Source organism: Ovis aries, chromosome 1, assembly GCF_016772045.2.
Source record: "Ovis aries strain OAR_USU_Benz2616 breed Rambouillet chromosome 1, ARS-UI_Ramb_v3.0, whole genome shotgun sequence".
Classification (NCBI taxonomy): Eukaryota; Metazoa; Chordata; class Mammalia; order Artiodactyla; family Bovidae; genus Ovis; species Ovis aries.
The window spans coordinates 233,238,679-233,265,340 of record NC_056054.1 but is presented as its reverse complement, the minus strand read 5'-3'; the positions used below and the strand labels follow the sequence as shown (position 1 = coordinate 233,265,340).

At 37.6% G+C, this 26,662-nt stretch overlaps 1 protein-coding gene across 36 annotated transcripts in view; it reads left to right on the top strand.

Annotated features, from left to right (window-relative positions):
• Nucleotides 1-26,662, top strand: part of MME (membrane metalloendopeptidase) — a 108,505-nt gene that overhangs the window by 68,472 nt on the left and 13,371 nt on the right. For all 36 annotated transcript variants that reach the window (XM_015092585.3, XM_015092581.3, XM_060394537.1 and 33 more), the window contains 6 exons: nt 288-391; nt 13,763-13,821; nt 20,188-20,307; nt 21,790-21,923; nt 22,049-22,114; nt 26,516-26,611. In XM_015092585.3, coding sequence (XP_014948071.1) covers nt 288-391; nt 13,763-13,821; nt 20,188-20,307; nt 21,790-21,923; nt 22,049-22,114; nt 26,516-26,611 — 579 coding nt within the window. The remainder of the gene's footprint in view (nt 1-287; nt 392-13,762; nt 13,822-20,187; nt 20,308-21,789; nt 21,924-22,048; nt 22,115-26,515; nt 26,612-26,662) is intronic.

The window sequence follows — 26,662 nt, the reverse complement described above, 5'->3', positions numbered from 1 at the left end:
CACAGTAAATAAGAATGCTGTTATCTGTCATGTAAGGATTGATATCAATATAGAAGGGCTTGTTTGACACTTAGTTTCGTTTGATTAATTAGAAAAGAATACACTGAAGGAATGATTCAGCCAGAGCAGCAGTGACTTGTATAGAGTTAATTAGAACTTGATTTTTCTTTGGCAAGTTTTAATGCTCTCTGCTAACTTTATTAAGTGATAATCCCTTAATGCTATTTAGCAAAACTTTGGAGACACGTTTTTAATATTGTTTTCAAAATTCTTTTAAATTAATGTAGTTGAGCTACCAGGAAGAAGAATACTTTGAGAATATAATTCAAAACTTGAAGTTTGGCCAAAATAGACAACTAAAGAAACTTCGAGAAAAGGTGGACAAGGATGAGTATGTATATTTCAATTTTCTAATATGTTCATTCAGAAGAGGGACTTTGTTGGATTAAGAACCTGACTTAGAATAAACGTTAAAAGGTGGAATGTTCTTTTTCTATTGAGTACTTCTGAAAGCATCTAAGAACATAGGAGGATTTAATCAAAATATAATTTTTTTCCTTAAAGTGTCAGACTACCTTTGGTTTCCTCTCATATTATTGTCTGTCTCTTCTACTTTGTGGACAGAGCTCCCTAGAACACTTTAGTCTAAGCAGTCCTTAGCTCCTTCAAACCTTCTTTGAGTCTATTATTGTACTCAGAATTATCATCTACCTTCAGCCCCACCTACCTTTCTATTGTTCAGCCATCCTGCAACTCCGTCCCCTACCTAGCTTGTCCACGTAACGCTTCTCTCAACCTTGTGAGAACCAAATCTGAGATCTCAAGATTCAGTTGCATTCATAGCTTTCAAATGATCTTAGTCTCTGCTTACTAGTGATGTTAGTACATCATAGTAATGAACAGCTTAATGTTTGTTTTTCAGTTAAATGGGTGCGTTTAAAGTATTTATCAACATAAGTGTTTATGCACTTAAATCCCCAGAACTATCTGTGTGGACTTTTCCCCACACAGCTCCAAGAGAATAGGAGATCGTTCAGCACAGTGCTGGATACATAGGAGATTTTCAATTAAATTAATGAGTGAGCAAGTGGAAAGTAAATATACTAACTTGATCTTTGTGGTAACTGACACAATACCATGCTGCTGCTAAGTCGCATCAGTCGTGTCCGACTCTGTGCGACCCCATAGAGGGCAGCCCACCAGGCTCCCCCGTCCCTGGGATTCTCCAGGCAAGAAGACTGGAGTGGGTTGCCATTTCCTTCTCCAATGCATGAAAGTGAAAAGGGAAAGTGAAGTCACTCAGTTGTGTCCGACTCTTAGTGACCCCGTGGACTGCAGCCTACCAGGCTCCTCCATCCATGGGATTTTCCAGGCAAGAGTACTGGAGTGGGGTGCCACTGCCTTCTCCGAATGCCATGCTAGTGAAGTGTATGGTTCACTCCTGTATTCCTTTATTCTTTCACCAACATTTGTTAAGCAAATATTTTGGAATACTGAACAAGTCAAGGTGGGAACTGGAAAAATCAAAGGTGAACTTTGATTCAATTACATTATATTACAATAGTAGAGTGTAGGAAAAATGTGTTATAATAAACTGCCTCCAGGAGGGAAATGTGCCAAGAAAGGGACAAAGTGCAGGACTATTTGATGACAGAGTGTTCTATTCTCAGTAAACCAAGTACAGGTTGGACAAAATTCCCGGTATGAAAATGCCAATACATTTCAATCCCTGCACAACATTTTGAACCCTGAAAAAGAGACCAATTTCTTTTACTGACCTCTGTGTTTACACTGGAGCAAATGTTATGTTATCTGGTACTAAAAATAGGGCAGCAAATGTCGGAGAATGTTTAGTGTCCCAGGTGGGAAAGAAAGAGATTGGGTACATATGGCTTCTATCATACTCAGTTGTCACAAATTGACAGAAAGTCATCAAAAAGAATACCCTATGGAAAAATGTATAATCAAGTCTGAATGTTTTTATTTCTTTACAAAATATAGTTACATACTATATAGTTACATGTAATAATTGTTCACACTCTGTAAAATACCTGTATACAATTATCATCAAATATTCTTTCTGAAAAGAGCTAATATAAGCTGCATCCACCCAACATCAGAATATTTCTTCATAATTTAAAAAATCGTTGTTGAATTATTGCTTGATGTTTTCTTTGGAAGTTAATATAGTCTCAGTTCCATAATAATTTTGTAATGTAGTGTGTAATTTTCACTCCTTTTCATCATATGTGTGGATCTTCTCTGAGTTCTTTTCTCTTTGCCACTAAGGTTTAATGAGTGTTTTCTCAATAGCATGCACAGCTCGGTGGTACTTTTTGGATCCTTCCCGTGAGCTCTGACGGTCAATGACAAGTGCAACATGCCTTTTAAGGTCTTCACTACCATCTGAGGCTAGTTTTTCTTCCTTCCTCATCTTCTACCTGTATGCTGCGTACAAGGGTTCAACACTCTTGACTCCACTTTAGATTCACCTGGGGAGTATTTGAAATAGACTGATTCCCCAGCTCTCCTACCCGAGATTGTGATGTACATGCCTCTAGGTGGGGTCTCAGGTACTGGTATTCTTTTAAGTACCACACCCCCTTCTCAAGTCAGAATCTTTGCATTAATGTTGATTCCTTTTTATATTGAATCATACTTGCTCATATTCAATATTGTGAGATATTTTTACAAGATGAAACCTTTAATTTAGGAATTTTGGTTTTTTAAAAAATTTAAATTTATATTGGACTCTACTTGATTTACAATGCTGTGTTAGTTTCGGGTATACAGCAAAGTGATTCAGTTATATATATATCTATTCTTTTTTCAAATTCTTTTCCTATTTAGGTTATTGCAGAATAGTGAGTAAAGTTCCCTGTGCTATACTCTAGGCCTTTGTTGGTTATCTACCTTAAGTATAGCAGTATGTATATGTCAATCCTAAACTCCCAGTTTATCCCCCACCCCCTTTCCCTTTTGGTAACTATAAGTTTGCTTTCCTTTTTTTAAAAAATATATTTATTTATTTATTTGGCTGCACTGGGTCCTAGCCATGGCATGTGAGAGCTAGTTCCCTGATCAGGGTTGGAACCCAAGCCCCCTGCATTGGGAGCACAGTATATTAGAAACTAGACTACCAGGGAAGTCCCAATACGAGTTTGTTTCCTGTCCCTGGGTCAGAAAGATTCCCATGGAGAAGGGCATGGCACTTCACTCCAGTATTCTTGCCTGGAGGATCTCGTGGACAGAGGAGCCTGGTGGGTTACAGTCCGTGGGTCACAAAGAGTTGGACACGACTGAACGACTCACACACACACACACACACACACACACACACACGCACACACGCACACACACATACACACGCGCACACACACGTACACACGCACACACACGTACACACACGCACACACACACGTACACACGCACACACATACACACATGCACACACGCACACACATACACACACGCACACACACATACACACACGTACACACGCACACACACGTACACACACGCACACACACGGGTTCATCATTCCAGAGCAATTCTTTTCTATCATCTCTGCAATTGCTGTGATGTTCACTACAAATCCTATCTTAAAAAATGTTTATATCCACCAGCTGCTAACTAGCTATTTTATTGGCATGAGGACATGTGGATCCATCTTACATCTCCATTGTCATGCCTTATTTGGACATTTCTCATTGTTCACCAGAGTGATTACAATATTTTTCCTAACTTCTTAATCATCTCACAGTCAATCTTGAGCTAATTCTCCAGGCTACCACCTTAGAGAGCTTTTAAAAACACAGATTGAGTGATGTTGTTTTCTGATGAAAACCTTTCAATGTGTTTTGCCCATCTCATGAAGCCTGTACAAAGCTCTGAAATGTCCCGCTCACACTCCAGAATCCCGTCAGAGTCACCCTACCCCACAGCATTGTCCCAAATCTCCAGCCATAGGAATTATTTTAAAATCACTGCTCCATCTCTTCCTCCTCCTTATCCCTTACCTTGGACCACTCTTTCTATCCTTGTTCATTTAACAAAAACCTACACTTAGTGTGATTCTTCTTGAGTGTTACCTCCTTACTCATGCATCCCTTACATTTTTCTCTTCACCTTGTGCTTGTATGATACCTTACACATATATTAGTCAGAGCGCCAGTATATTATGTTACATTTAGCTGGAATAGCCCTTGTTGAAAGAAAGCAGAGGTCATGTATTTGTGTCACCAGAGATTGAACTTTGATGAGTAGAATGTGGACCTTCCTTCAATGATGATAGAGTGAATGATTGATAAAATTGTCAATTTGTAACAGTGCTGATAAAGTTAACTCAGCCACTAAAATAAGTACTGATATATCCAAGCATTTCACCATCATCATTGGTGACTATGTCCAACATGATCTCTGTTTTCTCTGCTTAAGAATTCAAAAAATTGAGAAAGTCAGAAAGTTTGAGTGTGATATGCCTATTAGTTATTTGGCTAAAAGAACCTCCTTCTGCCCATTCAAGCAGCTGGCAACTGCAAAGGACAAAGATTTAAATTTAAAAGGCTGTTGGTTCATGTGGTTTCTGAGTACCTAGCTTATGTTTCCAAAATTACCTCAAACATCATGTTCTCTGGAGACTTAATGACAGTTTGGAAATAATTTCAAGCACATCATGTTATCAAATAGTAATAATGTTAGATTGAAAATGTAATATCCATTGGCAAAATTACTTGGCGAAGTATCTGAAATAATTTACTTTCAGTAACATGATTATTCACTTAGACTCTATGGAACAAACATAAACCTCTAAAAAGAAACAATGTACTAGGACAAAATAAAGTGAATTCCTTAATTTTAGACTTGACATTATTTTGTTAGTTTCTCAAGACAGAATTTTCTGTAATATAATTTGGACAGGTAGTGCCAGCCTTGGTAAGTTATGACTGTTGAGCACGTGGAGTTGCATTTCATGAACTACAATGACTTATTTCACTGTTGCATCTTTCTTGCCATTGTACATCAAAATCAAAACAAGCTGACAGTAACGGCAGCCAACTCAATAAACATTTTGCCAGATAGCTACAGTGTGCAAAGTACTGTGCTACGCTGTAGAGGATATAGAGATGAGTAAGACTCAGAGCCAGCAATCTAATGGGAGAGGCAGGTATGTAACAATGAAAGCCGATGAAAGGCCGAGTTGGCTGTTGCGATTACAAGACAGCAAGGTGCTAGGATAGCACTTTTTTAAAACCACAATTAAACCTTTACTTATTAGTAAAACATTCTCTGGAAGGAACATGTCAGCATTTAAATTAACGTCGAGGTGAACTAGAGCAAAACAAACAAAATGATTGATTCATTTCTTCTTTATTGCTTCAAGTCTGCTGTTTTTTCTAATCTGGACCAACTGGATGTTTGCTAGTCCCTGAGATAAGTGGTGCTACGGAGGTTGGCGGCCAACAGCTGTGGCTCTGTGTAGTTCTTCTTGAAAGACCAAGAGCACCAAAAAGACAGGGTGGCTGGTACCACTGTCGTTTTGCCCACTGCAGTGAGTTGCTACCCCTTTTTCAGTGTCTCAGTTCTGCCGGTTACTATCTGTAGCCTTTTAAAAGCCTTGAAGTTTTGGCATTTGTTAAATGAGCAGGTTGATTTAGACTGTATAGCATCTTTAAGGTTCTTTCCAGCATTGAAATATTAGGGCCCTTTCTGTGAAGTTTTGATAAGAGCCAAGATGTTTTAGTCCTTGGCTTTTCCACAAGTGACCCAAGAGAGAAAGACCATATTCTTGTAAGGTAGGGATGTACCTCACTTCTTTCTAAAGTATCTCTTCTGCTATTTCCCCTTCAGTGATGTTTTTAGACTCAGTTTTCTAATTAAGTCTTGTATCATTGAACTTGAATTTCAAAAGAATAGCTATAGAGGATTGCTGTGAAGAAATGAGATGGCCCAGAGGTGGAAAATTGGTAAGACTCATGCAGGGTGGGCATTTAGAGTGCTGGAGACTTGGGACACAAGTGACTCTCCATGATGTAGATGTATGGGAAGATATGTAATGCAGATAGTTTGACTCATCAAGTACTAGTTAGTCAGAAAGACGAACAGACTAAACCTGGACAAGTCACTCTGATTTCCTGTGGCAGTATCTGCTCTGATGTGCTCATGTTCTACGCCTATTATGATAGATTAAAATATTAAGTTACATCTATATAGATTCCCATTATGATAACAGACTGATTTTTCAACACATTTTTGGATTATAAGCAAAATATATCTTATCAGTAAAAAAAAAAAAAAGCATTTTAATTAGCACCCAGGGAATGTTTGTTTCAGAGGGGAAAGAAGAGATAGAGAAGGAAGGCTAATAAGTTAAAGGTTTAAACTGAAGAGCTTTGCAAAAGAAGTCTAGAACTTGATACTAGTGTGCCCTCTTGAGAGGACAATGCCCAGATAGTGCGTGGCTTCTGGTTGTCATACCCTCCACAGTCTGCATGGCAGCAGTGCCTCACCTAGGCTTACCACCCACCACCCTTCCAGGATGAAAAGAGTCAGTACTCTTGGGGCTTGAAGGCATTGGTATCCCAAGACCTATATGTGTGTGCATGCCTTTCATGTTCTCAATATTGTGCTAAACCCTAGAGATGCTTTAAGAAAAAGCATAAGATAAATAAGTGGGAGTGGGACTCCTTGGAACTTAAAAGCTTCTGCCCAGCAAAAAAAAAAAAAAAAAAAATTTAAAGGTAACCTAAGAAATGGGAGAAAATATTTGCCAATCACATGTCTGGTAAGGGATTAATCTCCAATATATATAAGGCACTCCTGTAATTCAATAGCAGAAAAAAAAATCCTAATAACCAATTTAAAATGACCCATGAACAGAGGAGCCTGGTGGGCTACAGTCCATTGGATCACTAAGAGTCAGACACGACTTAGCAACTGAGCACGCACACAAGGATTTGGATAGACATTTCTCCAAAGACGTACAAATGGCCACCAGATAGATAGAAAGATATTTACTAATCATCACGCATGTGTGCTAAGTCACTTTAGCCATGTGCGACTCTGTGACCTGATGGACCATAGCCTACCAGCCTCCTCTGTTCATGAAATTCTCCAGGCAAGAATACTGGAGTGGGTTGGTGTGCCCTCGTCCAAGGGATCTTCCCAACCATCAGAGGGTCAAACCTGCATCTCTTGTGTCTACCTGCCACTAGTGCTACCTGGGAAGCCCCACTAATCATCAAGGAAATGCAAATCAAAACCCTAGTGAGATATCACATCACTCCTGTCAGGATGACATATTGTTAAAAAATAAATAAATAAAAAGACAACAAGTATTGGCAAGGATGTGGAGAAATTGGAACACAATTGGTGGGAATGCAAAAGGGTGCAAAAGTTATGGAAAACAACACAGACATTCCTTAAAAAGTTAGAAATAGAACTGCCATAAGACCCAGTAATTCTGGGCCTATAGCCAAACTGATTGAACTCACGATCTCAGAGACATTAGCAGTCCCGTGTTCATAGCAGTTCCATTCACAATTGCTCAGATGTGGAGGCAACCTCTTTCCCTCAACAGATGAATGGTTGGGAAAAAAAAATATCTGTGTATACAATGGAACACTACTCAGTATCTAAAAAGAAGGAAATTACGCAGTATGCGTTGATGAACTTAAGAAAATGTGCTATTTGAAATAAGCCCAGAAACATAAGTACTGCCTGATTCTACTTATACTCCACTTATAAACCTCAAACCCACTTGAGGTTTCTAAAATAGTCAAATTTCATAAAATCAAAGGAGGGAATCATTATTACCAAAAGCTGGGGGGAGAAGGAAATGAGTTATTAATCAACAGGCAAAAAATTTCCAGTTAAGCAAGATGAGTAAGTTACAGCATTGTGCCTAGTGTCAACCATAATGCACTAGATACTTAAAATATATTAAATGGGTAGATCTGGTGGTAAGTGTTATTGCCACAATTTAGAAAAAGGATAAAACATGAAACATTGTTGCCTTTTGGAGTCACTATTTCATGAGCTACACAGATGATAGACTTGTAACGTTATGTCCTTGCTAAGGGGTATATAGGATGTAAGAGCTTTCAGTTCTTTCCTGAAAGATCACAAGATTATTCTCAGTCAGGAGAACAAATACCACAAGAAAATTCTAACAGAAAAATCCACCCACCCCTATATGTTCCAAGTTGGGAATTTCTCTGAATTTGACATTTCGCTCATGTGAGTACACATATCATGCATGTACACCCATATAGAGTTACTGAAGACTAAAGCGATTGGGCCTTGTTGCCAACTTATAACCATACACTACCGACTGATGACTTCTAGGAAGAAAATCAGTGATTTGGGGTTTTGTTGTTGTTGTTGTTGTTGAAAGAGAAGTCAATTTTCTTATTGTGCTGTTAGAGTAGGAGCCTTGGCTCTCACCTCCGAGGATCAGGTGAATCACTCAGAGTGCTTGTTAACAACTCTTAAAGGACCAGTTGATTGAGGCTCTTTGGTCCTATTGTGCTTTTCCCTTTGGATAAAATATTGCACTTTATGCAGCAGTGGAAAGAGCTTGTACTCTGGAACCAGGGGGCTGAGGTGGATGGTAGAGAGAGTGAGCAACCATGAGTTAAGATTCCTGCTCTGCCACTTATTAACTGTGTGAAGTCAGACAACCACCATGATACCTCTGAGCCTCAATGGTCCCTTTATAAACTGAGGATAATAGCATTTACTTTTGCTTTGTGAGGTCATTGTTGAGTATTGTGTAGTGTGTGTGCCACATAACTTAGGTGTTCATTAAACAGTAGCCATCGTTATGACTGGGTCATGATGAGACTTCAGGGTGGTGTATAAGCCAGCATCCTAAAGCTTGTTAGGGTAAGGGGCAGCCCTAAATATAAAGTAATGTAAAAATGAGCACTGGGACTCTCCAATTCCAATGCAGGGGCCATGGTTTTGATCCCTGGTTGGGGGACTAAGATCCTAAGCACAGTATAGCCAAAAAATAAAATAAATCTTTTAAAAAAGATTAAAAATGTGAACACCTTCATTTTTAAAGAGGTTAGCAAGGAAATGGTATTGATTTTTGTAATGAAATTTTATGCATGGTACAGATCTACATGTTAGAAGTAGGGGATTGATTGGAAGATAAGGGTGTCGTATTTCTCCATAGTTTATATATTCTTTTCCCAGTTGTATCACTAACTCTATAAATAAATTCGGAAAAAGAGTTTGATCTATGATGTACCTTAGTTTCTATACATGAAAATTGGGGTGTCATCTATCTTATATGGGTGGTTTGAAAGATGAATGAAAATATATAGAAAACTTTGAAGTCTTGCTGAGGGGATATTAATAAATATAAAGAATTACAGTGGTAATTACCATTACAAATGAGAATTCTCCTTTCCAGAAGTATTTGAGGAAGACATAGAAAACCATTGTATTGTACTGCTGATTTCAAAGGAATTGCTTCAAAGCCACTAGATGCTGGGAAATTAAATGTTTTCAGGGAAAGAAGCATTCATGATTTTGTTGTTTAAAGAAGTTTGTTTTAAAGTTACACACGAAGAAGTGAAAGAAGTTTTATTCCATATGTCTTTGCAATCCAGTGGGTTTATTATATCCAAGAGGCTATAGGATCAGGCTGTAGACTTCTGTTTTCAGTGCCCTGGGTAAAACGATATCCTGTGCTTTCATCTTATCACCACTTAGGTTCCTCAGGGTAATTAAGAGGTGGAAGAGAAACACACCTGGTCTGCCTCTCCAGGAGATTTCAGTTGTATTTCCCAACTACATTGTTAGTTCAGCTTTGAGGGCCCTGCTGCTTATAGTGGCCCTTTGTTCTACTGTAAATGCCCCCAAACCAGAATAAGATTACCTGACAAGATTGTTTCTCAGAAATGGAAAGTAAAGTTTGCTTACTTCTTGCTTCCCCACCCTTCACTTTATACCAAACATACCCATTCTTCTGCAACCAAGTAGTGGAGGCAGGAAGAGAAGTCAAAGAACAGAGTGATGTGCACTCTCTCTCAGGTCCAATACTTGCTGTAGGAGATGCTAGTGTCTGGCCTCCATACTTTAAAGGTATCTTCAGATAACCTGCACTATCCATTTTGTTACTGGATGCTTCGTTCTCTCGTTAGTTGAGCATTTTCTCTTTTCTGTGCTGCTATTCAGGGTCACATTTGTCTGTTTTCCATAAATGAAAGCTTCTCTTGAAACTCTGAGGCTGCATCCAAATCAGAAGATCTTACAGTTTTTGTTATATCACCATTTACTTTAAAAACTATATTCTTTGTCCTTTAATTTAGCTTTTGTTGTAACACAGTGAGATATTTCATGATTGACCACAAATATTAGACATTGAGTCTGTAACTGCTATCATCAGTTTAAGATGAAATGATCCAATTACTGTACCTTAGGTTCTGGTCATTCCCAGGGACAAAGTGCCCTGTGCTTTTGAATCTGGATAATTACCCAGGGGTAGCCTGAGGTTGCACGGTGAAAGGTCTCAAGGAAGAAAAGGCAAACACTACACACTTGTGCTCTGTGAAACTAACCACTATGATTCTAATTTTATGTGAGTATTTTGTGGTCATAAATAGCTACCTATTTTCTTGAAGGTGTAATTCACAATGGACATTTTAATATGTAAAACTTTCCCTGCTAAGAAGTTACAAACATTGATCAAAGTGTAATTTTAAACAGAAGAGCAGGGAAAAAATCATTAAAACAACAGGTGGGACATTTATTTTTACAAAAAGCAATAAACATGAGATGGATAATATAAACTCCATTCGCCTATGTCTGACTTTTGAGATCTGTTGCTCTCGGCAACATCAGATTCCTGTATCTAGTTCTATTCCTCTCTAATATACTAATTTAAAATAGAAAGCATGTTGAATTGGCACCTTTTGTGTTTCATTATTAGTACTGTGCCTGAGTGCAAAACCAACAATTTGTATATTATCTGTGATTACCCACTAATGTCCATGCAGAGTATATTATCACTAAATCAGAAGTTCAGAACTGAACAACTGAGGCCTAGAAATATGTTAAAGTAATTTTTCAACAATTGAAATTCTAATAAGTATAAGCTATTTATGCATAAAATCTGTTATGTTGTCTATTATCAGTGAGGAAGAAATTTTCTTCTACCCTTCCAGGATCTTCTGGTTGGTCTATGAATTAAATTGACATGAGACAGATTAACAGGAGAAAAATCAAGGTTTAATTCCATGTATACACAAGAGAGACCCAGGAAAACTGAGTAACTTGCCAAGGCTGAACCCCTAACCCTAAATACCATCTTCAGCTAAAGACAAAAGAGGATGTTGGGAATAGTGGTTTGGGACCTCAAAGGGGAGGAAGGTAATTCACACGAAGATGGAAAATCAAATGTTCAGAAAACGCTTATTCAGTGCGTCACGCTGTCACAATGGGATACAGAGTGGACTCGGATCTCTAGGCTCTGAATAGTTCCCCCACCACATCTGGCCCATATTCTCTGAAGATCCCTCTGGTGATGGCTCTTTTTCAGGAACAGGCCTCCTCTATCTAAATTTTTTAGGCAGTTATGGGGCAGGTCAAAGTTTCTTTCTAAGTCTTTTGGGAGATTTGTTTTCATCTCAAAATTATCTTCATCCCAGAGAGACTTTTTGGGGGTGGCAAGTTTTGCTGTCTTACACTTTCAGAATGTTGATGACACATCAGAAATATCTCTAAAGTCACCACAAGGAACAGTGTTTCTCCTCAGGAGTGGGGTGAGCATGTTTCCTATTTACTGCTCCTGCCAGATAGCCTTGAACCATATGTGACTCCTGTGGTTCTGGTGATTTTATTTAAACATAGTCCTAATGCATCATTTTTCCTAATCATGAGTTTTATTTATGTATTTTCTTTCATAATACTTTAGGGTCACACAAAATCAACTTTTTCTATGTAGCTTCTGATATCAAGATTTTAGTCTAACATCCCTGGGTTTACAAATACGTGTTTTTGTTGTGAGTCACTACAAAGCACGTGGGAAGCAAGTCAAGTTTAATTAAAATAAATAAAATTGTATGCTTATAATCATTAACCTGCAAGAAATTAAAATATTGATGACTCAGCTGTGGTGAAATTAGGGAGGACTGAAATATTGGTCATACCATCCTGTGTGAAAATGTTTTTCTCTGTTTGAAACAACAAAATCAAACTAAAGAAGAAACACATTGATTGACCATCCCCCGACCCAAACCCTCCATCTTCAAACTTATTTTCTTCCTAAAGAAAAATTCCCGGAAATTCTATCTGAATTGTTTTTATCTATAGAAACTCTATCTGGATATTTTTAAAGGCATATATCCTTCATATGAATGTCTTAGACTTATTATTGGAGGTAAAACTCATGCTTATTAGAATTTATCCAACAGTTGTTATATGTGACCCTGTCTGAGTTACTTTTAATAGATCAAAATAGGACTTACATCTGACATCCCAGTGTAGACTGAAATTTTAACTAAAATGCTGATTTGGGCAGCTGACTTTGGACTGCTTACCTTGCAAAGCAGGGTCTGGAAACAGTTCTGATTTAACCTCATTGTGCTAATTATTGTAAACTCGTTTCATGAGTAGGATAGTAATTGTCACTTGAATTGTTGCCCTAAAAGTGGGGTAACTATGCAGCTATTAGATAACAATATATGGTTGTTTTGAGTGTGTGTCTATGTGTGTGCTGACATTTAGGAAGGTATCAGAATCCAAGTAGTGTCAATTTTTCAGTTGACACTTTCAATATAAGAATATGTGTCTATTAATGAGTATATAAGAATGCAGCCTATCAAGACAATATTACTCCTGTTGCACAAAAGTGCTTAACAGTGATTGTTGATATGCAGTCTTCATAACATCTTTGCAGAAAGATATGGGAACACTGGCTCCATCCTTTACCTTACCGCTGCTCTCAGATTGCTGTTTGGGGAACTGGATTGTTGGTTTTTTCTCACTCACTCTTGCATAAGTTATTTATGCTTCTTTATCATCTCCTCAACTAGGGTCTTCTGAAGTCAAGAATTGTATTTTATAAAATCCCTAGGTCCAATATAGAGCCTAATTCATGGCATATACAGACAGATTTATTTAAAAATCACCTGGATTTCATTTTGCAGTCATTATACAAAAATATACCTTTGCTCACTTACCTGTCATATTTTTTTAAAAAAATTTAAGTGACAATAATCAGAGTAGGCTCCCTACCCAAAGCTAAATACCTGTCAAGGGGATCTCTTAGTCCCCAAAAAGGCTCTTTGTAAACCAAGAATTTAAAAAGTTTAAATGTACTTTTAGCAACCTGAAATTTGCTGAATTGAAATTTTAGCATTATTTCTATATTCTGGCAACTGTTCCAGAATTGTTGGCATAGTCACCTAGTATCAGGAACACAGAACTAAATAAATTTCAATATAATTTTATTCCATTGCAGTTTCCAAAGAGATGTGTTAGAATGGGTTTTGCACTGTGAGATGCCGTCATTAAAAATTTATGCAAATTAAATAACAGATTGCAGACCTGTGTACAGTCTCATTTTTCAAGAAGTGGAAATATTTTTAAATGAATGCTCTCATCTAGTGAATTAATTTTAATTTGTTGATCATATTTCAAACAGAAAATTAAAATTCATCTTGGAATAGTGATAATGCTTTTATGGTGGTGAACAGATTGAATCAGATAATTTAGTATCTTTTGTAACAAGTTCTTATGTTTTCTATAGGTGGATAAGCGGAGCAGCTGTAGTCAATGCATTTTACTCTTCAGGCAGAAATCAGATAGGTAAGGTCTGTTCTTAAATAATTGTATAATATTTCTCTGTTGGTCCCACACTTTAGTGCTTTGCATGACCAATTTATTATATTCCCTATAAAAGCACTGTTGAGGCTGAGTTAGTGATTTATTGAATATCCTCCTTGGAAGTAAATGTATTCATGTACCTCTTTTCACTATAATAGCAAAATTTAAATCAGTATAAGTCACATTAAGTGGTTTTGTTTCTTTTATAACATTCTCATTTATAGCTAAATGGTTTATCTTATTGCTAAGTACTTTTATTTCAAACTTCTTTTTTTAAAAATCCCCTTATATCTCCATAAAGTTATGTTAACTTTAGGACTTTCTAAGCATCAGCATCTTAAGTGGTTTAAGTTTCAAGAACCAAAGTTTCAGAAATCCAGTTTTTTTCTCAGTTCTGTATGTAGGCATTGGTAGAGATGGTCCTGCTCTGTATCATTGTTTTCTCCTAGAAGGTTCCAAGAGAGAGGCTCAGAAAGTCGCAAAGTTGGTTTTACTAGGTTGAACCATGTGGAATTGTGTTTACTTAACCACTTTTGATCCCCCCAGAAATTTATGTTCACTAGTAGTAATATCACACAAATAAGCATAGAAATTAATACCTTAGTGAATAATACTATGAATAATGAAATAGCTTAATAAAACAAAGATATATTTTTTCTCTTCCTGGGAATACCTTAACATCTTGAAGCTCTCTCTTAAGTATCTTACAAATAGATACATTCCCCCTGCCCCAAGGGTTTTAGTATGAAGAAAGACAACCAACTGATTTAGTACTTCAGTGGAAGTATTCTAAACAATATAGCCAGCTTCTCCAGGTTTGTTCAGTCCACCCCTTCATTTCTATGCGTAGTCAAAAATCAGGTGGGAAGGTAAAGTTTGATGATACTTCTTACCATTGCTTTTACAAGTAGTCTGATACATCTCCCAGCTAGTAAAATGATTACCTGAACCTAGGTCAGAGCCTGTTTAATGATCAACTCAGAACCCATGCAGTCTATCCTTTGTAAAGTATTCCTAGAAACCATTCAGACCTTTTCCTGAAAGTTGCTTGGTCGCGTCCAACTGTTTGTAACCACATGGACTGTAGCCTGCCAGGCTCCTCTTTCCATGGAGTTCTCTAGGCAAGAGTACTGGAGTGGGTAGCTATTCCCTTTTCTAGGAGGTTTTCCTGACCCAGAGATTGAACCCAGTTCTTCTGCCTTACAGGCAGATTCCTTACCATCTGAGCCACCAGGGAAACTCTTTATCATTAAAGACCTTTGCTTTTTCTCTGGAGAGCCTTTACTTTGGAGACCTCTTTGATATTCAGTAGTTCTGTTGGTGTAAAGTCTAGTTCATTCTGCTGCTGCTGCTGTTTAGTCACTAAGTCATGTCCAACCCTTTGCAACCCCATGGACTATAACCTGCCAGGCTCCTTTGTCCATGGGATTCTCCAGGCAAGAATACTGGAGTGGGTTGCCATTTCCTTCTCCAGGGGATCTTCCCAACCCAGGGGTTGAACCCACATCTCCTGCTTGGCAGGTGGATTCTTCACTATTGAGCCATCTGGGAAGCTCCTCGTTCATTCAAGACTTAGACTAAATAGGATAATTGACTTTTAAAGGATTCCCAAGGCAAAGTGAGGCAGCCTCAACTTCAATTGTGCATTAGGGCAGACTAAAGGATACTGCTTTATATTAATCCAGCTCAGGATCCTATCAGACCTAGTGCTGAAGCACTCCCAAGAGACCACTCTGGCATGTTCATCCTCTCTAGAGCAATTCAAGACTCTAAATTACCCCTTGTTCCTGAAGCTGACTCAAAATTGGTCTGCCTCAGAGATTCCTTGAGCAGAGAAGACCTGGGTATGTTCTCATTTTGAATTTAATACCCTCAAACCAAACAAGCTACAGCAAAAGGAAAAAGAAGTTAAAAGTGGCCTGAAATCTCACAAAGCAGACAATTATCATCTGAATAATCAAGAATTGGCTGTAATAAGCATTCTTAATGTATAAGAAAGACCTCTTAAAGATGCTTAATGTAAATTCCTTTGATGGAAATAAGAAATCTGAAAAATCGCTAACCTCTTTTCATATGCTTATCTGCTAATAACAGCGTTCAGAGAAAGGGAAAGTGTCATGCATGAGAACGCTTTGACGTGTACATTTTCTCCTTGACAATCCATTTAAATCTCCAAAATGGGGATTGTCTTAACTAAAAACAATTGAAGATCCTGATCTCTCATTTTCTTCTTCATAAAAGTGTATTTGTGTGCCTATCCATGGCCATCCATACCTAGATATATGGCTTTTGCAACACTCTCTTAATGGATTTGATATCATGTGCATCACAGAATTAGAACTGGTATAGAATAACATGTCTCATAAATGACCCTCCCACCTTCACACAAATCCCTTAAACTATATCACATACAATTTCTTGCGGGATTGATCTTTTTATGTTATGGTAAAAAAAGAACTTCTTTTATTATTATATAGGGAGTTATTCATATTAATAATTTCTACTTTTTAATTCAGTTCCTACCACTTTTTGTCATAACTCACACATGTAGGCTACATTCCAATTTTCATGCACCCTTGCCCCTTCTCAAAAACAAAAAGTCAACTTTCAGGACAGGCAGGCATGCTGAAAGTGGTAAATTGACTTGTTCCTCTTCCTTGTATAATTGTACCATAGAGCTTTAGGGACCTTTCATGTCATTAGAAAAGCTGCACTTGAATGTTTTGTCAAGTGTTTCTCTGTAAGTTTCAGGCACTATCCAATCACCTTATTAAAATTTCAAGTCTTATCCAAGGAAATGACAAGTCATTTGAGAAGTCTTAACTACTGCTGCATTCTCCTTTTTCAATAACAACAAAATTCTTTTCCAATTTTAGGTAATTTATAAGTAATTTATAGTATATTCAGCCTGAGTGATCTATGACTACCTTGACATAATTAAACTTTGTAAAATTGTCTTACTCATCCTTCAGTTCAGTCAGCCGCTCAGTCATGTCTGACTCTTTGCGACCCCATGAATCGCAGCACACTAGGCCTTCCTGTCCATCACCAACTCCTGGAGTTTACTCAAATTCATGTCCATCAAGTTGGTGATGCCATCCAGCCATCTCATCCTCTGTCGTCCCCTTCTCCTGCCCCTAATCCCTCCCTGCATCAGTGTCTTTTCCAATGAGTCAACTCTTCACATGAGGTGGCCAAAGTATTGGAGTTTCGCTTTAGCATCAGTCCTTCCAATGAACACCCAAGACTAATCTCCTTTAGAATTGACTATTTGGATCTCCTTGCCATCCGAGGGACTCTCAAGAGTCTTCTCCAACACCACAGTTCAAAAACATCAATTCTTCGGCCCTTAGCTTTCTTCACAGTCCAACTCTCACATCCATACATGACCACTGGAAAAACCATAGCCTTGACTAGAGGGACCTTTGTTGGCACAGTAATGTCTCTGCTTTTGAATATGCTATCTAGGTTGGTCATAACTTACCTTCCAAGAAGTAAGCATCTTTTAATTTCATGGCTGCAGTCACCATCTGCAGTAATTTTGGAGCCCCAAAAATAAAGTCTGACATTGTTTCCACTGTTTCCCCATCTATTTCCCATGAAGTGGTGGGATCAGATGCCATGATCTTCATTTTCTGAATGTTGAGCTTTAAGCCAACTTTTTCACTCTCCTCTTTCACTTTCATGAAGAGGCTTTTTAGCTCCTCTTCACTTTCTGCCATAAGAGTGGTGTCATTAGGATTCTTATTTTCAGACTTGAGAATTAAGAGTAAATTTTTCTAGACATGTTGCTATTTCATTTAATATAAGAGCAATGTTTAATTTTTCCACCAAAATTGATTTTATCTGATTGCACTCTTGAGCTTTATATCAAAGATTCTAAAATTGAGTTGCTTGCAGTCTGGAAAAAATAAACCAGGGAAGTGAGGAGATAGGCGTGAGGAGAAACACTGTCTTTTGTTTCATGGACCAATGGTGTATTTAACTAACTAACTTGTTGACTATCATGAACATAAAAAATGCACAACTCAGCAGTTGGTAATTATCAACAGTTGGGATGTCTACTAGTAACAATGATAAGACTAATCAGTAAAATCCTCATAAATATTTAGCTGACAGAGTAAAAGGAGAAATCATGATTTGCAAAGTTGAACTTGAAGACTAGTATTTAATATGAGCCGTAAAAATCTTATCACTTGCCTGAAAAAGTATATCAGGGTATAATTAAAGCAGCAGGATCTTTATAGTTAATGTTTAGTCTTAATATTGTGTTTCATAAGAGCATTTTATATAATGGATGGATTTTAATCAAAGTACATAGTGTGGGAGATAGTCCTCACTTTAGGTTAATAAAGTACTGCACATAATTTTTATATTTCAAGCTAAAAATAATTTCTTGGCACTGTTGATAGCTCAGGCAGCTCCATGTGACGTATAATGTTCATCAGAATTCTCCAAGCACAAAAATTTTGTGCGTTTTTTTTTTTTTAACTTAGTCATTTTGATTGTTAAAACAACTTTCCAGATATTTTTTATACATCTAAAGAGCACTTAAATTGCCCAGTGTATATCTTAAAGTCTCCTCTGTAAATAGCTCATATTTATCCCTGAAACACTTACAAGTTAAGGTCATACTCACCCCAGCTAAATGACAAAAAACAATGTTTGCTACTCTGTATTAACTAGGTCTTATATTTCTTAAAATAAGGGCCTTTCTTTTGTGCTCTTGATGTTCCATGCAGCAATAGCCCAGGCCTTTACATATAGTAGATGTTGATACTAATGATTTTTTATTTTTGCTTACAGAACATAATGCTTCAGTGGATACTAGAATTTTACAATGTGAAAGATAAAATCTCAAAACTATGAATGTTATGAGGGAAGGGGAGGGCATAGGGGAGGTGGAGAAGTAGAACACCATAGAGACAAAGACCAGGAAGAATATGCTGTCTTTAGTTAGGGAACAATGATAAGCCATCCAAGGTGTTTTAGCAGGATAGTGATAATGACCACAGTGGAACTTTAGTTGGCTAGCAGGGTAGAGTAGATTTAGGATAGATTGAAATTTGGGGAGACTGGAAGAAGACCTAAGAAAGCCAATTAGGAGATTAAGTAATTCTTCAGGTAAGAAATGAGAGTGTGAACTCAGAAGGTGGCCAGTAGGACTGATAGGAGGAGATAAACAGAAGAAATGCCACTGGAAAGAAGGTACAGGACCTGATTTTTTCCTTACTAGATCATGTAAGGACTTTGTAAAAAGAAAGGAGACATGAAAGATAAACAGAAAAAAAGTGATTGAGACTCTTCACATGCTATTAGCAGAAATAATCAAAGTCAGATGGCTTAGAAGGGAAATGAGGAGTTTGATGTGTGACACATGAAATTTAAACAGTGTGAAATGTCTAAGTATAGAAAATTAGCTAGTTAAGACAGATTTCAGGGTAGATATAAAAATTACAATTCATTTATTTATAAGTCTTTAAGACACTGTAAGAAATTCACTCATTTCTTCATCAGTTATTGATTTATTACCTGTTATGTTCCAGGCACTATCCAATTTAAGGTGCTACAGATAATTAAAAATTCAAATGGACTCAAAAACAAATAAACAAATACATGTACGTGCAAATAAACCTATGCTCTCAAACAGCTAATACTTGAGGTGCTTTGAGGAAGACATGAAAAATGAAGGACTAAACAACCATAAATAAATAAATAGTCACATGCCTTAATGAAAATTTAAAGAGGTTATGTGATTAGGGGGTACTTTTGATTGTCTCTGTTTATTTACTAAGCTATTGTAGATGTATAAACTATTAGACATGTTAAAAACAATACTAATGTTATTAACTTTTTTTCCCAAATATTTGCAGTGGAGAAAAGACCTTCTGAATGAGATAATAATTTTCCCTTGCTCTAAATTCCTTATAGCATGAAAACAATCTTAACAGATGTTATACAGTCAGTTGTGATTATAAATCACAGATATGGTGCATTCTGGGATAAACTCTTTACTGTCAACAGTAAATGACCTGGGGACTTCCCTGGTGGCCCGGTGCTTAAGAATCTGCTCTTTCACTACAAGGAGCATGGGTTCGATCCCTGGTTGGGAAACTAAGATCCCGCTTGCCTTGGCAGTGCACCCAAAATAGATAAAATAAAATATAATGAAATAACAGCATCTTACCAATAGATGACCTGCATTTGTTTCTGTCACAGAAGACTTTTGTATGCAATTAAGTGAAACCGACATACTGGAAAGCAGCTTAGCAGGCAAACAGGCAATCCAACGCCTGTCATTACAGAACAAAACTACACTCAATCTTTAACCATCTTCTTTGCTTATAGTCTTCCCAGCTGGCATTCTGCAGCCACCCTTTTTCAGTGCCCAGCAGCCTAAGTCATTGAACTATGGGGGCATTGGCATGGTCATAGGACACGAAATCACCCACGGCTTCGATGACAATGGTAAAGTACAACTGATGCTTTTATTTGCCTGAGATATACCCTAGTAAACTTAATTAAGAGTTATAATAATGTATCAATATAAAACACATTTATTCATCAGTGTATCATTAGCCTAACAATCACTGCACTTTTAATGTTCCTTTTAAATTGTTGCTTTAGAAGATCAGAATTTTCTAATAGTGAGGTTTAGCAATGTGTGCTTTTTACTCTGACAGAATAAAACAATATCCACATTGAGAAGACACTGATATTTGTCAACACCAATGATAATGTTTGTTCTAATTTCATGATTATGTCTTATCTCTCCAGAATTTTAGAGGGCAGAGTCCATGTCTTAAAATTAAACGTAAGCTCAGAAAGTAAGGTGCCCCCAGGACTTTTAAACTTCCTGTGGTCAGAGACTTTTTTTTTTTTTTTACTGCATCTCACACCTACTATCTAGTTCACAGCCTTGCAAACAGTAGGAAATTAAATGTTTACATGCTGCTCCAAATAGCAACATAGATTTCGAGTTTCAGTGAAATTTGAGAGGAATAGAAGTAAAGACATGAGATATGTAAAGAGGTAGGAGTTGAAGCTATAGCAAAGATCAGTTTATAATTGGAAAGAAAATAAGAACAGTACAGAGAAAATAATTAAGCCTTAACCTAGCTTCAGAAAGTCAGAGGAAGAAAAGGAGACAGGAGGGATATACTGAGGGTCTGTTAACTCAATTAAACTATATAGCAATCTTCACAGGTAGGTATTAATACTGTTTTCATTTTTCAAACAGAAAAATATAGACTCATAAGACTTGGTTAAAGTTACAAAACTGAGAGTTGGTGGAACCAGGATATGGGTTCAGGTAGTCTGTCTTTATAGCCCTTACGTTATTCACTACATCATAGATAACTGTTTAAAAGATGACAAAATCAAGTGTCAAACATATAATGTGTATAAATGCTGCTGAAGCTCAAGAAGGAGAAAGATCAAAGTAGTTAGGATCAACAAGAAAGCTCCAAGACTAAAGGTGACTTTTTGTGCTTGAAGTAGGGCAAAACTATGAGTCCACAATTACTAATGAAAGGTTAGTAAATGGAAATGAATTCATAGCAAATGAATGCCATAGTGAAATACTGACCTCTTTAAAAATCTTAACACGTCAAAGTAAACGGACTTGGTTCAGGCAAAAATCATCCAACAGAAACAAGTCATGATTTCAGGAGTAATTATCTGGTGGCCTTGGCCGAGACATCAACAACAAAGTGGGTAAAATTGGATTAATCTGGATTAATACTAGGGCATATCAGCAAAGAGAGCCCCAATGGTCTGGTTTTTATCAACTCTAGATGAGAAAGCAGAACAGTTTATCTACTCATCTGTCCAGGTTAATGTTCTCTTGCATACTTGGTATTTCAGTCCTTGCACTTTGAATTAAAGATATCTTATTGCAGCTCTTGATGTAATGAGTTCTCATTTTACTTAGATAAATATATATTCCAGGCAGAAATTTTAACAAGGATGGAGACCTCGTTGACTGGTGGACTCAACAGTCTGCAAATAATTTTAAAGACCTATCCCAGTGCATGGTGTACCAGTATGGGAACTTCTCCTGGGACTTAGCAAATGGAGAGCATGTATGTCATCAGCATTCTCTTGAAAAGTCGTATTCAATCTTAAGTGAATTACTGATGCTTTCTTAACAATCCAAACATAGTTAAGGATCTTTAAGTTTTGTTGTTGTTGTTTTTTTTTTAAACAGCTTAATGGAATTAATACACTGGGAGAAAACATTGCTGATAATGGTGGTATTGGCCAAGCATACAGAGTGAGTAATATTTTCTTTCCATTTTAGTGGTTAGAGTGCATATTGATCACATTTAATCATTCATTTTAAAGCCTTTTGCAAAAGATACATGTAACAATAGAAAATTGAAAATACACAAGGAGAAAGGGGATTGTATATATGCTAATAAGAGGGGGCAATACAGTTGATAGGATTGAGCTGAAAAGCATTCTCTAAGCTTCAAAGAAACTAGGGAGAAAAGGAAACAGAATATTATAATGACAGCATTGAGGAGGTATGCAAGTTCCATAAAGGAGGCAACATTTTTCTAAGAAATGATATCTGAGATAGTTTTTCAGAAAAGATAGTCTACAAAAAGATTTATTATAGAATCATTCATTGACATACTGAACAGGACCCTCAGTTTCTTGGCAGGTGAAGCAGTATTTGGGAATGATAACATAAACCCAGTCCCATTATAGTGATAAGTGAAGGACTGAAGTGATATGGTTCCTGCATGTGGCCTTGTAATGGTCCATACTGCAAACGCAGAGGAGTATATTGTTGCAATATCCCTTAGACTCTCATTTAGGCTTGCATTCAACAATACTTTCTAAGGCCTTCACTCTGTTTTGGGCACTATTCTTGGTGCTAGAGATCCAGCTTCAAACCCTTCATAAAATATGCCATTATTTGACGATTTGAACCAGGATTAAAGATGGCCTAGTGGATACTACGTGCACAGGAAAAAGTAGAGTTTTTCACAAAATAGTGGGGGAATAATGGTCTTGGAAGTAAATATGGATTGAGTATGATTTTGAGTTGTTTTCCCAACCCTGAGATAGCCCACATGTAGGAAAAAAAGGCAGAGGTTACGTGAGAGGACACAGGGGACAAGGTGTCCGCAGGATAGAATCAGGCTACTGACATACGATGGATGGAATATTCATTGTAGTGGATGAAGATGTAGTGTTATTTGTTCACGACAAAGATGTTTGGGCTGGAGGGGAGAAGAGACTTGGTGGTTGGGTCAGGAAAAAGGAATTATCAGAACAATGTGGGAGAGGTGACTGAGGCCTGTAAATTGGCAGTGACCCAGGATGATCAAAGTGTGAGGCTTGGGAGATAAATCTGGCTGAAAATTTTCCAAAAGAATGAATCTCAGCCAAGTCCTTGGGGGATGGTAAATTACTGCTTCTTTGAATATTTGATCTTTTTTTTAAACTGGATGCTAGACATTGTACATTTTGCATCTTTGGGTGGAGAAAATTTTTGTTCTCCTGTTAATATTCTTGAGCTTTATTTTAGGGTGCAGTTAAATCCCTCAGAAATGGCTAGATCCTTTTAGATCTTGCTTTTGCATTGTGTTAGGTATACTGTGTGAACCTAGAGGTCTGCTATTCTTGTATTGTGTGAGTACCAGACATTTTATCTCTAATCCTTTTCTGCAGTCCCTTCCCTAGCCTAGATAGTTCGCCCGCATGTATACTCAGGTACTTAGCTGAATATTGAGGGGATGTTTGATTTCGGAGAGTCTCTTTCTCTGCATTTTCTCCTCTTCACCCTGTCCTTGGTGTCCTTGAATTCTCAATGCCTTTTCCTCACCCATTCAAGAAGTCTACCAGGCTCCACTGGGGTTTCCTGCTCTATTTTGTGGTCCAGAGTGCTCAAGTTATAAGCTAGGGCAGTCATAGGGCTCCTCTTGTTTACCGTCTCCTAGAGATCAGATTTTGCCTGATGGCTAGCGTCACGCAAACCATTGTTTAATATATTTTGTCTATCATTTTGTTGTTTCAGTGGAAGCATAAATTCAGTCTCAGTCACTCCATCTTGCCTGGAAGTGGAAGGCATTGACCCTTTTAATAGTCCTTGGTGATTCTAATACACAACCAGATTGAGAATCACTGCTGTAAAAATTCAGCCAAAGTCTGGGTTAAGGGTACTTCCATGGAGATCCTCATGTAGAACAAGTACAGGTTTATAATAACGAAGCAAATTACAATTGTTCAAATATATTATTATATATGAAGTCTTGACTTGTAATACTTCTTGGTAGTTTGTGAACTCCCTCAGAGGAGTAGGTTCATGTCTTTTCTATATCCCCGGCATTTTTGCACATTCAGTTCAGTTCAGTTCAGTTCAGTTCAGTCGCTCAGTCGTGTCTGACTCTTTGTGACCCCATGAATCACAGCACGCCAGGCCTCCCTGTCCATCACCAACTCCCAGAGTTCACCCAAACTCAGTGTATAGAGTTGGTGATGCCATCCAGCCATCTCATCCTCTGTCGTCCGCTTCTCCTCCTGCCCTTAATCGGTCACCCTGCTTATTTAACTCATATGCAGACTACATCATGGGAAATGCTGGGCTGGAAGAAGCACAAGCTGGAATCAAGATTGCCAGGAGAAATATCAATAACCTCAGATGTGCAGATGACACCATCCTTATGGCAGAAAGTGAAGAGGAACTAAAAGCCTCTTGATGAAAGTGAAAGAGGAGAGTGAAAAAGTTGGCTTAAAGCTCAACATTCAGAAAACTAAAGTCATGGCATCTGGTCCCATCACTTCATGGGAAATAGATGGGGAAACAGTGGAAACAGTGTCAGACTTTATTTTGGGGGGATCCAAAATCACTGCAGATGGTGAGTGCAGCCATGAAATTAAAAGACGCTTACTTCTTGGAAGGAAAGTTATGACCAACCTAGACAGCATATTAAAAAGCAGAGATATTACTTTGCCAACAAAGGTCTGTCTAGTCAAGGCTATGGTTTTTCCAGTGGTCATGTATGGATGTGAGAGTTGGGCTGTGAAGAAAACTGAGTGCTAAAGAATTGATGCTTTTGAACTGTTATGCTTTGCACATTAGAGATGCAGAAAATCTATGTTGATGACAAGCAAGAAGAAATGAAATATCTCTTCTGTGTATCTAATTATCACCTTTCTTTGTATTCAGTTAAAGCTAACACATCTCAGAAATTTGTTGTCCATCCCATTCTTAAGTATATTTTGTAGCAGAAAACTATATTTTCCAATAATGTCTATAAATCCTTAAGAATTAAGGACATTTCCTGACATTCTAGTAATCTAAATTCCTTCTTCATAGGGTGACTGAGGTTCAATTTATTTTGCCCTATCTTCAGGGGCCATAATAATTGCTCATCCTTAATAACCTTAGATATGCAGATGACACCACCCTTATGGCAGAAAGTGAAGAGGAACTAAAAGCCTCTTGATGAAAATGAAAGTGGAAAGTGAAAAAGTTGGCTTAAAGCTCAACATTCAGAAAATGAAGATCATGGTATCCGGTCCCATCACTTCATGGGAAATAGATGGGGAAACAGTGGAAACAGTGTCAGACTTTATTTTTTTGGGCTCCAAAATCACTGCAGATGGTGACTGCAGCCATGAAATTAAAAGACGCTTACTCCTTGGAAGAAAAGTTATGACTAACCTAGATAGCATATTGGAAAGCAGAGACATTACTTTGCCAACTAAGGTCCATCTAGTCAAGGCTATGGTTTTTCCAGTAGTCATGTATGGATGTGAGAGTTGGACTGTGAAGAAGGCTGAGTGCCAAGGAATTGGTGCTTTTGAACTGTGGTTGGAGAAGACTCTTGAGAGTCCCTTGGACTGCAAGGAGATCCAGCCAGTCCATTCTGAAGGAGATCAGCCCTGGGATTTCTTTGGAAAGAATGATGCTAAAGCGGAAACTCCAGTACTTTGGCCACCTCATGCGAAGAGTTGACTCATTGGAAGAGACTCTGATGCTGGGAGGGATTAGGGGTAGGAGAGAAGGGGACGACAGAGGATGAGATGGCTGGATGGCATCACTGACTGGATGGACGTGAGTCTGGGTGAACTCCGGGAGTTGATGATGGACAGGGAGGCCTGGCGTGCTGCGATTCATGGGGTCACAAAGAGTCGGACACAACTTAGCAACTGAACTGAACTGATTCTTAGAATCATATGGTGCTAAACCTCTAAGAAATCTCAGGAGACTCCCTTAACTTTTCTCAAGAATCTCTCAAATGAAATCTGTTGTGAATCTCTTTTTATTGAGAGTGATAACCCCAGTCAAGTATAGAAATTACAGATTCTCTTGGCTACTCTTTCTTCCAACTGGCTAGACTTACTCATCTATAGAACAACATTTAGATAAGTTTTCCATCACTTATGTAAATCCATCCTTTCATTCAGTCAACATTTGTTGATTTTCTGACATTAGCTAGGCTTTTATCATGTTAATCATTAATCTTATTCTTTTCAGAGTATTTGTAAATAAATTCTAGATGTCTTTCTAATCCATTAAATACTTGAAGGTTGCCATAACTAAATGTATTATTGTGGTGATTCTGATGTTAATTACTTGGTCATATGATCTTCAAATAGGTTTATGTATAAATTTAGAAATTGTAAACATCATGTTTCTATTTCGTTAACTGCCTAGGCCTATCAAAACTATGTTAAAAAGCATGGTGAAGAAAAGTTACTTCCTGGACTTGACCTAAATCACAGACAACTGTTCTTCCTGAATTTTGCCCAGGTATTGTTATCTTTCTTGATTGATAGATATGAAAATCATTTTGAGTTATAA